Below are 16,406 nucleotides of genomic sequence, written 5' to 3' on the forward strand. Positions count from 1 at the left end.
TGTCGTTCTCAAGCTCAGCTATCTCGAATTAGCAATTACACTTGTCATCAAATCCTATTCATGAGGTAAGTTTATGACTTTGATGTAGATATGCGTACACTGCCTGTGTGGAGCCACTCTGGTAAGTTGGGTTATCTTCAGTCTGCATAGGCGTAAAAATAGAAGCTAGGTGGTCTAGACCCAGGGATGAAGTGCTCATTCTTCAGCTCCAGGCAAGCACCTGTCTCGTGACTGACAGGTAGTAATTCATACTGAGGCCGAGGTGCACGAGGGAAGAAGCCCTTCATTAGGCCCAAGACATCATCGAGGGATCCAATATCGGTCGACTGCTTACCAAACCGCACTGAATATCACCAGAGTTTATATCAGATGCCAATTGGAAAGCTCAGTCACATCATTACTGCTCTGCTTTGCGAGCGCAGCAACGTTCCGGTTGCTCGAGCTTTTAATAATACCAAGAAATTAATCTGGAAAGCAAGAGATATTTAAACAGTTGGTGGCCAGCGTCATTGCGTCATCCCAGACCCTCGCCAAGCCCATGAGCCCCTGAACCCCTGAAAGTGATCCACCCAACCCAAGCATGCACAACATCAACATGGCAACATAGGTAATCATACTTTCTCATGTTCCGCCACATGGCTCTGCTTGTCTGAGTCGTGGTGCATAACAGTCTTTGTAACCGCAGCTTCCGCCCTCTGGGCGAACTCCTCCTTGTCCTCAAACACTGTTGCAAACTTGTTAGAAATTTGAACTGCAACACACTTGAGAGTTTTGGGCCACATACAGAACGCAAGCTCCTCCAAGGACCTGCCGGAAGTCTCCGGCCAGAGAAACCAGATCATAATTGCTTCGGCAAAGATCCAGCAGCAGTAGACCAAGAGATATTTCCATCCGATGGCTTGGGTGCCTTGGTTGGGTTAGTCTCTGCCATGTTAGATTGGTCGGAATAAGGACTTACCGATCGGGTTGACATTGGTTCCGAAGAACTGAGCGGCCTTACCCCAGAACTGGAAGATGGAGATGCCACGAGCTCGGTTTGCGTATGGGAAGATCTCGATCAGATATGCTGCCTTTTGTTAGCATTAAGTTTTGACATGTGGACTCGAGAACGAGGCTTACTGTAAGTCAAGGCGTTGAAGCAAAGATTGTACGCAGGACTGTAGGCGTAAATCCAAAACAAACTCATCTTGGCCGCCACGTCAGACTTGGTATCGATGAAGATGGCTGTGCAAGCTGTCCAAGCCACATAGACTGCCAAGATCGAAATGATACCCGTCAAGTACATCGTCCGCCGCCGGAATCTCATCACCACCAGTGCTGCACTCACGCCGCAGATCAGAGACCAGCACTGGTTTCCCAGGTTATACTTGGCCTGGAAGCTGGGATCAGTGTACCCGATCAGCTTTAGCACATCGCCCAAGAAATACGAGATAACCACATTCCCGGAGAGCTGGGTGAAGAGGCCGAGCAACGATCCGATAATAACCCTGCGACGCATACCAGGGGTGGCAACAAGATCCATCCATGACCGTTTCGAGTGTTCGAGTTCAATCTCCAAGGTGGTGCGAATTTCAGCGATTTCAGCTTTGACAAACTCCGAGTCTGGATTGCCTTCAGCGTGATACTTGATCAGCACTGCCTCGGCTTCCTCGAACCGATCTTTGGACATGAGGTAACGGGGGGACTCTGGCAGGAAAAACACAAAGGCGACTTGCAGCAGAGAGGGGGCCATCTGCAACAAGCTCGGAATGCGCCATGACCAGTCGTTGTTGATTTGTTGCGTTCCAAAGGTACACCCCGCGGCTACGATAGCTCCGATGAAGTAGCAAGCGTTGAACAGCGAGGTAAGAATGGGTCGTTCTTTTGGATATCCGAGTTCTCCGATGAGACAGGAGCCAGCAACGATCGCGTAAGGAAGGCCGAATCCGATGATACCTCGAGCCAGTATGTACATAGGTCCTTTGCCATGTCAGCCTACATGGGGAAAACCGCCAGTAATGATCGAACTTACCATTGAAAGCAAATCCCTGGATAATTGTCCCGATAATCATGATCATGCTCCCAAACATGATGCACCACCTCCTTCCAAACGTATCATTCACAATAGGGATAAACGGCAGTCCTATCACTGATCCCAGTGGCAGAGCTGAAGCGAGGATACCATTGTATGCACCAGTGGGGTTGCCAAAGTCTGCTTTCTGTCAGCACAACCACTCGCTCTCAGCCCTTTGACGATGAACCGGCTTACAGGCCTTCCAAGCTGGAAGAAGTTGCGCCGCATTGATGATTTGAGAGTCGAACCCCGATGTCATCTCGATTCCGATAACGCAGGGAAAGAGTAGCAGGTACATTGTTCTCAGATTGGGCTTCCTGTACCATGGAATGGGGTCATCCACCGCCATGCGATGGATGAGGTTGTGGTCACTTCCACTGCTGGCGCCGACCATCTTGCTGCTGCCTTGGGCCGTACTCTGGCCTTGAGCGGGTGTAGTGTTGAGGTGAGGAAGGTGAGTTTTCGGTCGGTTCCAGAGGTGGTATCTGGGAACTGGGCTGCTTTGGTGGATGGAGGATGACAGACAGGTATATGGCACTCAAACAGAGGAGAGAGATAGGATCGGAGCTCTTCCTGGGTCTCCTTTTCCGACCTCACCAACTGAACGCTGACAATAGCCACTTCTCCACACGCTCCCAACGCGTCGCCGCCAGATTTCCCATATTGATTCTTCGTTAATCCATCTCCGCTTCATATTGACCCCCAGTTCTGTCGGGCCGACAAGGCTTACTCTCCTCTACTATCCAGCAGAGATATCCTGTAAACCTCCAGACCAGTTCACTCGGATCTGACAGCCGCGCAGAAAGCCTTGATATCAAGAGGCCTTTAACGGCGGGTAAATCCTGGCCTCAACTCCGATGTCTGCCTCGAGTATCCTGAAGCAGGGTGTGAACAAGCAACAAACGCGGGATGGATGCCACCAGACCTGCAGATGGGAGAAGCGGCACCACAGTACCACTTTAGCCGAGATCGATCACACCACGCAGAACCACGCATTTTAGGTGCCGTAACTGCCGTTTGAAAGGGGGAATCAGCGGTTGGAATCTCTGGGCGGATGTCAGTGGCGTCGAGAACAAGAGATTCCCGGCAGTGGAGGGAGATTGCCCAGCCGGGAGCATCCGAGGTTTTGACTTGGCTTGATGCCTCTTCAACGTCTTGTCTTGGCTGTGTATGTAAGACATGCTATATTGCTCTCTCTTTCGTGACATTTTCGAGTGTCTGTTAGTCTGCTTCTTGAAAACATGAGACAGGGGACGAACAGAAGCCGGTAGATTTGACTGGTAGCCGCACCAGTCAAGGTGAGGGACTTGAGTGTTTGGGAACAAGCATGATGAACTGTTGGAAGCCAAAAGACCCGTTTGTACAACAGCAAAATCATCTGATTGCAGACTTCCATCCAGATGCAGTCGTTTTTGCTACCGCTGTGGGGCTGCCGGGTAAGCCAGGATGACTGGTGAGCGCGAAATCTTCCGTCGTCCCAACTCAATCTAAGAACTGTCAGGCAGAATCACGTTCGGCGTATTAGCGAGTCCACTCGGCCAAATATTCATGCAAACCCCTGTTCATTGTGTAATATTCTAGAAGATCAGAGCTCATTTGGGCATGGTTTGTGATACTGTAAGAAACTGCGTCGTTGGACTGATTAGTTTCTCCGCCTATGATTATCCGCAATAATGCTGGGAAGCCGAGTTAATCATAGCTCTACTCATCCGGTATGCTCTGGATCAAGTGGAATTAAGTGGTGTACGAATATGCATATATTCAAGCATTTAATAGGTATTGGCCAGTGTACGAATCGGATATCAAGATAAGTTGTTATAGACCAAAGAAACCTTTGAAACCCCCACAGGACGCCTGGCTGTAAGTCTTGTAAATAATGCCAGTATCAACACCATCCACGGGGTCCTATATCAAGAATTAGTAACCCGAAAGCTCAGTCTCATATCTGCTAGTAGCGTTGCGACTTACATTGCACTAGCCTCGTCTAACATCTCCCACATTCATACCAACCGCAAATACCTTCACAGATGTTGGAACACAGACAACGTCCGTTGGTACAAAATCCTGTTCCGCCTCCGCAAGTTCCTCGTGCTGTTGGGCCCATGCTGGGGAGCATATCGCCGTTTGGCAGGATGACAGGGGCAGGTATGGCGAGCCCAAGTGGAATAAGTAGCACCAAGGCCAATCTAATCATCGTGTTCATTTTTGCGTGCTTGAATATGTCGAAGGTTTCGTTGTTTTGGGCGGCGAAAAAGGTGACTGAAGCGTCGAGTAATCGGACTTCCACACCATCAAGACACTGAGGTCTCTTGCAAGAAGGGCTTTCAACGAGAGAGCTATATACATGAAGATGATGGCAAGCGGCCTCCCGTCAAATTGTTGTATGTTGTGTTACAGGGCCCAAAAACTAACCCGCGTGTTGGTCGCGCCAGGTCTGTATTCATCCAAATGCCTTTCCGGATGGTGAGCAGAATCAGTCTTGTATGGTACCGGCAGTTGTGGAGACTGCCATAGACCTCCTTCATGTGGATCCGACTGTGTTCCTTCATTTTCTGCCTCTGAAGGTCCATGCCCGACCAGGATATCAGAGGAGCAAACAAGGCCACACTTGCGGCATTTGGGACCGGCGCTCCGCTACGAAAATTGGGTCAGCCATGTTCGCTGGTAGTTTCCATTGTTCGAGACCATATCTTTCCATACCCAACTCCTCCATTCTGTGATTCAAGCCCTCTACTCTCTTTCTGTCGTTGCTCCGACAGGTCTCTCGAATATCATCCTCAATACCTTCGACCTCACGTCACATTTGTGGTTGCTCCCACATTTCTGTCAGGCCCACACACGTGGGTTTCTCTGTGGTTTTAGGGCTTGTTTATCACACACTTCTGTGGCTTGTTTTTTCTCTCTGTTAGATTTCTACCATCATCACTTTTCGCACCACTTTTGCCTCAATTTTCGCGTCAGCGACCACTGTCCACTGTCCCACATGACCTCATCCAATCTGCGATCAATTGTGTGATCATCTTGACGCTGCGCCGGCTTCTTTGAGCTATTCCGGGGGTCAGGCGTTGGCCAGTTATCACGAGATACTGGATTTATGGCAGCTTCCGAGTTCTTCTTCTATTGTCCACTGTCCCTCGACTTCATGGCGTGAATCTGTGTGCTGACCAGCTCAAGAAGTAAACGGTGTTTCTCCTCCTGATTGAGGCGCTCCTGTTCGCGCTCATATTCCCGTATTTATTGCCTGAATGGGGTAGGTTTTCCTTCTCTCGAGATGAGGATGACAAAGCACGCAGTATCATGCACCCATGCTTGGACGTCTGTGCACGTTTGTGTTGGACTTGGCTCACCGAAGCGTGGTTTTGTGACAAGGGCTGGAATTCTGGGCTTGGTATAACACTTGATGAGGAATCCTTTCGTCCAACTGTTCTGCTCTTCTGCTCGTGTTTTCATCTCTCTCAAAGAGGACCTCGCTTGTGATAACCTTGGCCATCTTCTAATAATACATCTGCTGCTGCCGCTGGTAACACGTCACTCGTTTCACTTCCCAACAACTGGCTCAGACATTTCAGGTTGAGTGAGCCACAAGAGAAAATGCAGTCTTGGTTGTGTTTTGTAGGCGAGGCACAATAACTCGCTTGAGGTCGCTTAATTGTTACAGATAGATCCGGGAAGCAACAGGGACTGACGCTAGCGAGCAACCCCCTTGACTTCCAATGCTCCCCGGCCAACTTTTGTTTCTCCAAAACGTCAAGGATGAAGCTTTTCTTTTACTTTTCTTTCTTGCTCTGGTAACGAGGATAACCCTCAAACATACCGAGAAATACTTTGACGCTATAGCTGCAAATGAAAGAAAAATTATGCGTGGCCGCTAAACTACTCCGGCATCGACCCTTTCCGGACAGTCTTCTGCATCTCGTATCCACCTTCCTCATCACTCATGCTTCTTTTCCCATTACTGTATGTTGAAACCACCTCGACCTCATCAACCCGGCAAATGCGTTTTGGGTCGCGGCCGGTGCTCGATCCCAAAATCCCTGTGTCGCTCATATCATCTCCGCAACCAGGCCGCTCCTCCTCCATGTTTCCCTCGGCCTTGACGGTAATGACGATCCCAGTCCGATTTGCACCATACTGGGGCGTCGTAGCCTGGTAATACTGTCTGCCCTTTGTGCGGACCGAGGTGCGCACTTCGTTGAAAAGCACGCGCAACGCAGGGATAGAGGCGGCCATGATGGTGACAGAGATTTCCGCAGTGTCGTAGATGTTGAGCTGGGCGGTATAGAACGAGTCCATCTTGAGGAGATTTTGAAGCGAGACAGTCTTGACTATGGCCATAATTGCGGCGCTGTGGCAGTAAGACACATGTTAGCGCACGTCGGAGCACTGGAGAGAAACGAAAAAAACACAGACATGATTCCCATGCTCATGGCGATGCCCACGCCTAGTTTCTCCTTGGTCCGCATTTGCAGCTTCGAAATGATCATCCACGGCAACAAGGCTAACACAAGATCGCAGAGGGCCGAGTATGCCCCGGACACATATGCAAGCACGAGTGAGACGTTGAATGAATGGCATGAACCCTCAGCGCTCAGGTCCCACGTCTTCTGGATCGGTGTGCAAAGGAGCCACGGGACCATGGCAGAGAGTCCGAAGGCGATGTTCATGCTGATGATGATGAACCATACGGCCCACTTCATCCAACCCTCGGAGAAGCGTAGCATGGTAATGGCGAAGGCTGTTTTACTCCAGGACATTGCAGTGATGGTAAGGGTCGCTCGCGGCATCATGAGAAGGAGCTCTTTGGTGGAAGGTATTGGACTGACACCGGGTTTGTCCCAAGGATGCTTCCCGTAGCCCACATCTGCCACCAGCGTCGTCATCAAGCAGGTCGCTACCAGGTGGATGACCTGGGATGCGATCAAGAAGTGATCATCCCACCATAGCCGCCGGCTGCTGATGAGCTTGCAGTAGATTCTTGTGCCTAGAAATAACCCCGCCACGCACCATAGTGACCAACCGACGGCGAGGAGCTGGGGGCCGGCATTGTCATGGGATAGAAGGTCCGGGTCGCCATAATCGATCATTGGAGGACCCATTGCGTTGCCGCCGTCAGTCGAAGGAGGTCGTTGTACTGATCGGTCCATGTCGTTCGGGAATGGACTTCAGGTTAGGTACGTGACATTCCTGTAACGATAAACATGAGGAAAAAAATAAAAGAGAATATAATAAGAGAGAAGAGTCCGGGGAAGGTCACATTAGAGATAAAGAAGTATTGCAGATCGTTCGATTCCACAGGGGGGATCGGATCTGCAATATGGAGCCATTCTTTTCAGGGGAAAGGAAGCAGTGGAGTCTAGACCCGAACCACGGGACTGGTTTCGCGCACAGAACCTTCGAATCTGCCAACAACGGCTGACACTAATACACGACACACAGACGCACACCTCTTGCCGAATCCGTATTCGATGCTCGGTCTCAAGCAACTTCCTTGGTAGCTGGTGTCGTTTTACCTAATAAGCGATGAGGATCTCGCAGCTTTCACTTCACTCCCAGTGGAGCGCTTATGTCGGCTACATGCACCTCATCCTTTAAGGTAGCATGTGCACCGACACACCTGCATCTATTCGACCATTCTCGCAAGAGTCTGAATCAAGCAGGTTTGTTTGATCAAAGCGTTTTTACATATTTTATTATCTTTCTTGCCAAAAACCTCAGAGACGTACAAACCTCAACAGTAGAAATCATCTAATACCTCATGATTCGCCAAAAACCTTTCCGCCAAGGCTTCTCCGCGACCATGGAGTCTGCTAGCTTGGCGCGCTGCAGGACTGCCTCAGGAACGCCTGGACAGGAGTCCAACATCAGGCTAGGGGGTAATCCGGTAGGCAAATAGCTCAAGCCTGTGGAAGCAAAAGGACATCCTACCCACAGGGTAGGCCGGGTGATATGTATCTCTACAAAACCGATATCCATATCCTGTAATGGCGTCTGAAAGAGAGTGGTGTTCCGGTTGCTTCAATTAGGTAAGTAACCTGAAACGTCTTTGAACAGGGCAGGTTTACATTGATGCGGGAGGTACTTCCGCTTGGCATCTCGCGAATCTATGGTAGGACTTCAGACTGTTAAGTTCATACTAGGTACCTATTCACCACACAGCCGTCCTCCAAAGTCAATTGTAAACATGAGTTTGGAAACACCCCAAAGTAAAGAGCACAGGACGCCCAAAGTTCTTCGATACCTTGGGAAGGTCGATGTCGACTGCAGATACCGGTGGAAAAAGGCACAGTGAGCAGTGTTGGATACTACCGAAAGGCCTGCTGGGATTGTCTACATGGACATCATCTTCAAGCAACCACCAGGGTATTGGCTTCAGAGCGCAACTGTTTTTGTCACGTTGAGCCAGGACGCAACCTTGAACACACGACGCCAGCACAAGTCTTCGTCCGCTTGATTCCGACTACTCCGCTCAGATGACACAACAGTTTAGACCCAAGTCTTTGACTGGCACCCCGACTGTTCAGTGGGAAGAGAAGTCAAACTTCTTCATCCCAACCTTCGGCTATGGGGCTTCGAGCTAGTAGGTGTAGACCACCAGTCTACCACCTCAATCAGTCGTGTTGATCAACGGGTGTTCAAAGGGACTGTAGGAAGGCCAAAGACCCGCAAGATTACTGCACGTTGGAGTGGGAGTTCATCGGCAATGAGCTGGACCCCAGCAAAGCAAACAAACAGGAGTACAACACGGTTTTCTCCTTTGAACACAGCGGAAAGCCGGTCATCATGCAAGTGGATATCCGTCAGGGGAAGGTACAACGCAAAAGCTTTCCAATTAAACACATTTTTCTTACTAAAGTTTTCAACCCAGTTCGGGGAGAGTGGTAGCTCTACTCTCACCCACCTCGACCTTAGCAAGCAATGGGACTTAAAGAAAGTTTTTGATCCAATCGTCGATAGTCTCGACATGGCCATGCATATGGAAAACTGTGGTAATTCTAACACAGTGCTTCCGGACGCAGTTCCAGCTCAATTCCATCTCCTGAATTGGCAAAGCCCGAGTAATAGTGTTCACGGCCCACCCAATGCCCACACACAAGCCCAAAGCGAAGTCAACATCACATTCAAGCCAACGGCCAGGAGGATCGTCAAAATGATCCACAGCCGATAAAGCCGGAAGAGCCCCAACAGCAACAGCTGAACACAGCACCAAAACAAATATAAGGACTTCCGACAGAATTCTAACCGCACCGCGCAGTGAAGCTCTCGAGAATGCCATCAAGGAGTTTGTCTGGGTCCCAGGACTTCTCATTCTGATTACCTGAATTCTCTCGTTGTCATTACCGGGTGGCTTTCCTTAAGGCCGGAACCACCGCTTGCAGACCTTCACAGCACCAACAGAGAGCATGGAGGAAGAAAAAAAACCGAAGATTTTGGACGAAGCAAAAATGACGTCTGGGAGTGAAGCATCAAGGATTTCTGACAGTCTGGTCTGGGAAGGCTCGCCTGATCCGGCCGCCAAATCAATCAAAAGCGGAGGGCAAGTAGGAGGTCACGGTGCAGATAGACCTTTTCATTCAACAAAAGGAGCATCATCAACAGGAGGAAGAAGGCTATGACACACTAGTATTAAACATCGGACGACTAGCGGGAGAATGGTTATCATTCGGGAGTTTTATTTGCGGATTAGCGACGAAAAGAATTCATATTTTACCTATGCACTCATACCATGAGCGAATTTTCATTCCAAGAAAGAAAGGAAAACCGAGGATAGGTAATGTGGTGAGGTCTATATCATATACATAGCCATCCGTTGCATGCAGCTCGGCTACACGTAGCACAAATCGTACTTTGTCTCAGCCTCAGACAGATATGACTTCATAAGTCAAACTCACAAGTAAAACCGGGGTACGCGGTAAGCCAGTCTGAATCGAGTAAGCTGGATCGTTTGACTGGATGTAGGTTTCACTCAAGCTTGCACTCATCGTTGCGACCAGGGTGCACATGTCGGAGTCAATATATAAGGCCGACCAAAAGATCGCCGTCCAAATAACTACTGGTGTTTGTCGTCAACGGACTATTAGCTCAATCCTTCATATTCAACTCGGACACCCTACCTCCACCTGATATAACGCAAACGCTGCCTGTAACCTGTCGACCACGCGATCATATTAAAAGTGCAACTATGAAGGGGGGTTTTCCCACGTTGTCTTGGGTCTTTTAACCTTCTTGGCGTCCAGCAAAATCCAAAGCTTGTCCGTTGATGAGAAGCAGCGCTGGATGTTTTGGTTGGAGAGGGGGATCTTCGGATAGATTAAGCTTTTTTGGATGAATATGTCTGGGCCCGCCGCCAAGGCCCTTACCGGATGATGGCACCCCGCTCCGAAGGGTCCCTCTGTTGCTTTGCGATGAATCCCATTTATCGATCCTTGGTTCTCTATCTGGTCCTTTAGTTTCCGTGGGGTAAGTGACCACAGATCCGGCCGCATGAATGGGCATAGATACCCATCAAGACAAGCGTGGCGACGCGATGACGATGAAGGGCACCAACCCGGTAATTAAGTACGACCTCGGGAGTAGGGAGCAGAAACATGGGAATAAATGAATAGAATGAACGAGTGACATAAGAAAGGGAGGACCTGCCGCACCCTCCTACTTTGTCTCGGATGCTGCCGAGCCTTTCTCCATTCCCTCCAACTGTCGTGTTGTGGCATCCAGAACCAAAACAACGAACGAGAGGGAAACACTCACAAGAGCAAAGATGGGCCATATCATCAACACCGTCGCGAGCGTCGCGGCTTTGACCGCGCTCTTCGTCCCCGAAGTAGCTGCTCAGTCATGCCCGGGCGTCAACAGTCGCTTCCAGCCCCGTATGGGTTCTGGGTACCGGTTCAGCTTGCTTGCTACCGGGCTCCGCCAGCCCAGACACATAACCATCGATAGCTCCGGTAACCTCCTTGTCGCTGAGGGTGGTTCTCAGTCAGTCAGACGCTTGGTCCTTCAGGATCAGGGCAACATCGTTTGTGTTCAGTCCAACACCCAGCTCAGCGGTACCAACGTAAGCCACCCCCATTGCAAGCAAGGTGGATATGAGGGTGGAGCTGATAAGGAAGGCGATAGACCAACCATGGTATTGCTCTTTCTGCTGATGGCAGGACACTCTTCACATCCAACTTGGCCTCGGTGAACGCCTACTCCTATGACCCGGCCACAGGACAGGTTGGCTCCGGACGCCAGATTGTAAACGGAATGTCCAACACGGGCACTCACCCGACCAGAGCCATTGCTACCTCCAAGTGGTCCCCAGACACCATTCTCGTGGCGCGTGGTTCTCAAAACAACATTGATACCACGACCACTCAGACTTCCTCTGGTCGTTCGATGATCAAGACCTTCTCCATCTCGGCGGGCACGCAGTCAACCATCAACTACAACACGGGCGGCGAGGTCCTTGGCTGGGGTCTCCGCAATATCGTCGGCTTGACTGAGGACCCTGCCTACGGCGGCATCTGGTCTGTCGAGAACCAGATGGACGACCTCCGACTCAACGGTCGTGACATCCACAACAACAACCCAGCTGAGCGCCTCAGCTACCACGGCGTTCTCAACGCCACCACCAACCGATACAAGGGTCTCAACTACGGGTACCCCTCTTGCGTCCCGGCATGGGACCCCCAAAACGTCGGCATCAACGGTCTGGTGGTGGGCTCCCTCTTCAAGCCCGACTCTGTCCCCAACGCCAACGACTGTGCCAACCGCATGACGGGCCGTCTCCATTTCCACGCTCACACTGCTCCTCTTGATGTCAAGTTCACCGCCAACGGAACTGCTGCATACATTGCGTTCCACGGCAGCTGGAACCGCAACCCTGCTGATGGGTACCGTGTCATGCGGGTGGACTTCCGGAACGGCGATCCAGTGGCCGACGTCAGCTCGACGACGGCGCAGATTCCGGTCATGGAGAATAGCAATGTCGGCGGCTGCCCCAACAACTGCTTCCGTCCGGTCGGTCTGGCGTTTGATGCCAAGGGTCGCTTGTACGTGTCGAGCGACACGACCGGTGAGATTTATGTCATCTATGGCGCTTGAGCAGGGTGAGATGGGTCAGCCTGTCGTTTCTTGTATCTACCTGGTATTAAGTGCGGCCGAGTTAGACAACGAGGATCAGGCTGTGTCACCTACATGTCGTTACAGTGATCGATGCGAATGTGGTTGGAATGCAGAGAACCATGGAAGGGAAGATGTCAAAAGGCTGGGCGCAGCATGTCAAATAAAGCCAAGCCCAGGTGCCAAACAAGAGCGAGAAAAAGAAAAAAAAATTGGCGGAAATGGAGCAAGTGCAACTACCGAAGCTAGCAATTGAGCCAGATAAGGGCACGCAAGCGACCAAATCTCTCATTCTTTTCCGTCAGGCAAATCAATTGCCAGTCAAGTCAGATCAGGTCATGTCTCACGTGGAAAAACATCTCCGAAATGAAACAGGCACTTCTGGGGAGCCCCAGAAGCCAAGAGTGTGGGGAGCTCCACTAAACGACACGCCAAGAGAGCTTCGGCAACGGGGCATGCGAGGGACTTGGACGACAACCCTTGGCATCGAACTGTTGCATCGTCACCATTCACCCGTCCGAACACATATTAGCTGATATCGACATCATTTATTGGCCTCGAGTATCCTCGAAAATCCCTTGCACACCGTAGGACACCACTGGCTCCACCTGGCCGGAATATTTCGTCCGAGTACCTTACCCAACCAACGTCTTGTGCCGGTTCATCAGCTCGCCGTTTGACCTCTTGCTATATGAGCAGACCTGCTGATAAGCTTCACAGGCACTTGTAAAGTGACGGTTTTGTGTTACCTTGAACACCACCGCTCTTGTGGCCATCGAGTCAAGACCGCCACCGCCATGTCAAAAGGGAACTTTGAACTAGCCCTACAACACCTACAACGCCTACCTGGCCTCTTAATGAGCTTATCACGTTCGCCATACGTACAGGTACACTTTAGCCACATTACCTGCACAGGGACTCTGAGTTATACAGCTGACCACATCATCCACATGCTTGTTCGGTGAGGACGACAATAACATTGTTTCGAACCTCTGGAACTATTCAAAGCCATACGGCTTGGTCACGCCATACACCTATATGTTCTGTCCCCGCTCTTTATCACTCATGAAAGCAACCTAATAGGGTGCCTCAATCCGCCAACATTAATGAGTGCATAATGCTCGCTGCAATACTCATGCAAGTGGTCGGGAGCAATGATAATCAGGCCAATACGAAACCATCCCAGCCATCCGTCACCATGCATGGAAGCACAAATGCCAACTACGTTCAAAGATCCGAGTACTGTTCATATTTGATTTGGTTGTGACTGGCTGCAACCGGAGTTTGAATCTACAAGAAGTAGTAAGTCTGATCTCTGTGCGTTCATAGGTACCAAGAGCACAAAGCGAAACAATATCCTCAATCTGCCTCACACAGGTCTGAGTAATCGATATTATGCAGATCTATCAGAACGCATAGCTCATGGGGGGCACTGGGAGCCTCTCTTGCCAGTTTCTGGCTCCTGTTTGGTGAGAATACATATCAGCCAGCCACCAGAGCTTGCGGCTGAATCCCAAAGTTCTTGAGTCGCGGCACAAGAGAATAGTCTCAATGGCGTTTACGGACACTACCTGTCATGATCGAGTAACAGAGAGGTCGGATATCAGGATATAAGACTGCCCAGCCATTGCTCTTTTGTCACCACACAGATCCTCAACTAGAAGCCTCAAACATTGTTTCTAGCACTCTATCTAGCACTCCAGTTTTCACACCAATATCGAACCGTCCTACGCAAATTCACCTCACCTATCCTTGAACTTCAACATGGCCGACATCCGCACACTTCACTGGTATGAGTCGGCGGCTGACAATCAAGCGATTACTGCCAATGGCTGGAGATTCCAGGTGGCCAAGTCGGTTGCTACAGGAAATGGAGCACCCATTTACAATGTCGTGTGGCAGTCCCAAGGTGTTGCCCCCGTTACCGATATTTCCTGGAAAGCTCAGTATGCTCTCAACTGGACCGCCGCTCTGATCTCGCCTGGCGTCAAAGTCAACGTTGGCGGTATATGGCAGCGATGTAACAAAGGCGAGACCTACGATCTAAACCCACAAGGTACTTTACCTATCTTGAGTTGCTTCTATTAATCTTATCAGGTTGCATCTTTGCTAACTAGTGTATCTTGCATAGGATACTGGGTGCCCTCTGCAACACCGGCTGGCCCTGATGGTGCTGGCTGGCTCAACATTGGCAACATTGATTATGCATACCCGCATGTCCTTGGAATCCATATCATCGTGGGAGTTTTGAACAACCAGACAGGCAGATACGAACCTATCTTTGTGGACCAGGCAACCCTTCCGAAGGGTAGCTCGGCGAAATACCAGCCACAAGAGAGTGTGAGTTGGTGGCTCGAGGGGAGTGATCTCACTGGTCAGGTCTTCAGCAACACCAAATCCAACGCCACAACCTTCGACTTCACGAATCCGAGCAACCCTCTCACAGATTCTTATGAGTGGTCAACTTCGTACGTAATGCGCCAAGGCCAATGGGTCATTGCAGCCGGACCTGTTCCCCAGGCCTTCCGTGCACCTCCTCCGTCTGAAAACAGGGTCAACCCCCTCGGCGGGAAGGATCCAATTCTTCTCGACTTGGATGTAGGAAGCTGGATTGTCAGATTCAACCCCCCCTTGCTCGGCGATGCTATGGGGGTCGCTGTCACAGCTCTCCGGGAAAATCTCAAGCAACAGTTTATGGGACTTGAGGTCAAGGCTGTAGGCAGCGAAGGCACCGCGCTCACAATCCAGTACGAGGCTGGTTCGGCTCCTGGAGCCCTGGAACATATTGGATTTCCCCGCGGTTCTCCCGGACCTCAAAGCACAATCAACAGCGCACTGAGGGAGTTGCAGACAGCCGGCGAACTCCCTAAAACCGAGGAATGGCTTATCGAGCCGGCACCCGTGGAGGAAACAAATGGTTCAGCACCGATCCAGGCGCGCAAGAGCAAATCCAATGGGGCCAGCACCCATACCAACACCAACAATAACAGTAACAGCAACAACAGCGGCTTGGCCTACCGCTACGGCCCCGCCCCTACTGACCAAAACCCGAACAACTTTGCCGCCAACTACCAGACCAAGTCCCCCTTCCTGCAGCAGGGCTATCCCTCAAACCCCATCTCAACCTAGTATCCCTATAAGCCCCACACCGTCAGCACCCTCTCTGTCCCCGGTCGCGGCTCTTTTTCTCTGTTCAAGTTTTATCTCCTACAAAGAAAGACGAGAGCCGAGTTGAACAGGAACAGCCACATCTTCGCAACTAGGACAACCACAGCAACAACTACCATGACGGCAACAATGGAAGCAACAACAGCAATGACGACAATGACAACAACAACAAAACCAAGTTCTTTGATGAATGAGTAAACAAAGTCCATCAGTTTTCTTGACGTGTACCCCGGTTCTGGTCCCTTGCTTGGCTGGCTCAGGGGTCAATGCTTATGTTCTATCACCATGCCAACTTGGAGATACCAGTGTTTTGGATTCAATCACGGGACGTAGAGCAGTAATACATTGTCCTGATATCAATCTCATGCGGTGTTTTGATCTTGTAGCATTCTCTTGTGGACAACGTCTCATGTACATTCCAAACTATTTGTTTCTTGCACAACATCGGCCTTTTGCTTACATATTCATCTAGTGATGAGGCATTTGTGCCAGCATCTTTCCACTCACCAACAAGTTTATTAGAACCAACAATATCTTCCATGACTTTGACGTCTGCCGCTAACATCATGTCAACTCTCATGCTGTGACACCCACCCTTCCCACTCTCTCGGGGACGCCGGAGACATCGGATGGCGAATGACGGATCCTTCCTTGATGTGGTGTACACACGGGTTGTGCATGATCATGTAAAGTTGAGGCAAAAGGCGAGGCATGACCGGCGGACCGACGGGCGGATGAACCAGACTGTTGGTAACCGGAGGCGGAGTTTTAACGTCTGGGGGGTTAGTCAGTCAGGAAGAGTGGAACATAAGGCTATTAGCTAATGTTTACGAGATCGCGTTGTTTGGTGGCAAGGAAGCAGAATTTCGAAATTTCACCTGTCATCTGGTGGTGATTTGCCGCCGTGAATCTTGCCAATTGAAGAATTTCCCAAGATGAGGGGCTTTGACATAGGGCCGAGTTTCTATATCCATCACCGAACGCTCAACTCTGACCGGAGGTACAATCTCCGTCTCGGTCAACCACATAGGAAACTCGGCCCTTCCAACATTCCAACTGAATCCTCGGGATCACAGGATCAACT

The 16,406-nt window shown here is 50.5% G+C and overlaps 5 protein-coding genes across 5 annotated transcripts; 3 read left to right on the forward strand and 2 right to left on the reverse strand.

The window, feature by feature from the left end:
- Positions 1–540: 540 nt before the first annotated feature.
- Positions 541–2,899, reverse strand: QC761_214160 (uncharacterized protein). Its single transcript, XM_062877146.1, has 5 exons — positions 2,249–2,899; positions 2,012–2,191; positions 1,120–1,959; positions 785–1,066; positions 541–724 (listed from the first exon to the last, which is right to left on the reverse strand). Exons 1-4 carry the CDS (start codon positions 2,445–2,447, stop codon positions 933–935), a joined length of 1,353 nt encoding a protein of 450 aa, XP_062735750.1. The 5' UTR covers positions 2,448–2,899; the 3' UTR covers positions 541–724; positions 785–932.
- Positions 2,900–5,645: 2,746 nt separating this feature from the next.
- On the reverse strand, positions 5,646–7,449 carry QC761_214150 (uncharacterized protein). Its single transcript, XM_062877145.1, has 2 exons — positions 6,464–7,449; positions 5,646–6,398 (listed from the first exon to the last, which is right to left on the reverse strand). The coding sequence occupies exons 1-2, from the start codon at positions 7,195–7,197 to the stop codon at positions 5,927–5,929; spliced, it is 1,206 nt and encodes a 401-aa protein (XP_062735751.1). The 5' UTR covers positions 7,198–7,449; the 3' UTR covers positions 5,646–5,926.
- Positions 7,450–10,744: 3,295 nt separating this feature from the next.
- On the forward strand, positions 10,745–12,136 carry QC761_214140 (uncharacterized protein; the record flags this gene model as incomplete). The annotated part of the gene is made up of 2 exons (XM_062877144.1): positions 10,745–11,105; positions 11,168–12,136. The coding sequence occupies exons 1-2, from the start codon at positions 10,809–10,811 to the stop codon at positions 12,134–12,136; spliced, it is 1,266 nt and encodes a 421-aa protein (XP_062735752.1). The 5' UTR covers positions 10,745–10,808.
- A 239-nt stretch (positions 12,137–12,375) lies between these two features.
- Positions 12,376–12,889, forward strand: QC761_0046260 (uncharacterized protein; the record flags this gene model as incomplete). Its single annotated transcript, XM_062872407.1, has 2 exons — positions 12,376–12,669; positions 12,875–12,889. 2 exons carry the CDS (start codon positions 12,376–12,378, stop codon positions 12,887–12,889), a joined length of 309 nt encoding a protein of 102 aa, XP_062735753.1.
- Positions 12,890–13,918: 1,029 nt separating this feature from the next.
- On the forward strand, positions 13,919–16,169 carry QC761_214135 (uncharacterized protein; the record flags this gene model as incomplete). Its single annotated transcript, XM_062877143.1, has 3 exons — positions 13,919–14,210; positions 14,286–15,516; positions 15,795–16,169. The coding sequence occupies 2 exons, from the start codon at positions 13,919–13,921 to the stop codon at positions 15,281–15,283; spliced, it is 1,290 nt and encodes a 429-aa protein (XP_062735754.1). The 3' UTR covers positions 15,284–15,516; positions 15,795–16,169.
- Between the last annotated feature and the right edge of the window lie 237 nt (positions 16,170–16,406).

The sequence above is a fragment of the Podospora bellae-mahoneyi genome, chromosome 2 (genome assembly GCF_035222275.1).
Source record: "Podospora bellae-mahoneyi strain CBS 112042 chromosome 2, whole genome shotgun sequence".
Taxonomy (NCBI): Eukaryota; Fungi; Ascomycota; class Sordariomycetes; order Sordariales; family Podosporaceae; genus Podospora; species Podospora bellae-mahoneyi.

Coding starts and splice junctions, on each gene's coding strand:
- QC761_214160 (XM_062877146.1), bottom strand. CDS start 2,447: ATGGTCGGCGCCAGCAGTGGAAGTGACCACAACCTCATCCATCGCATG. Junction 1,960..2,011: donor CCAGGGATTTGCTTTCAATG/GTAAGTTCGATC, acceptor GACATGGCAAAG/GACCTATGTACATACTGGCT. Junction 1,067..1,119: donor CTTCAACGCCTTGACTTACA/GTAAGCCTCGTT, acceptor AACAAAAGGCAG/CATATCTGATCGAGATCTTC.
- QC761_214150 (XM_062877145.1), bottom strand. CDS start 7,197: ATGGACCGATCAGTACAACGACCTCCTTCGACTGACGGCGGCAACGCA. Junction 6,399..6,463: donor GCCATGAGCATGGGAATCAT/GTCTGTGTTTTT, acceptor TTACTGCCACAG/CGCCGCAATTATGGCCATAG.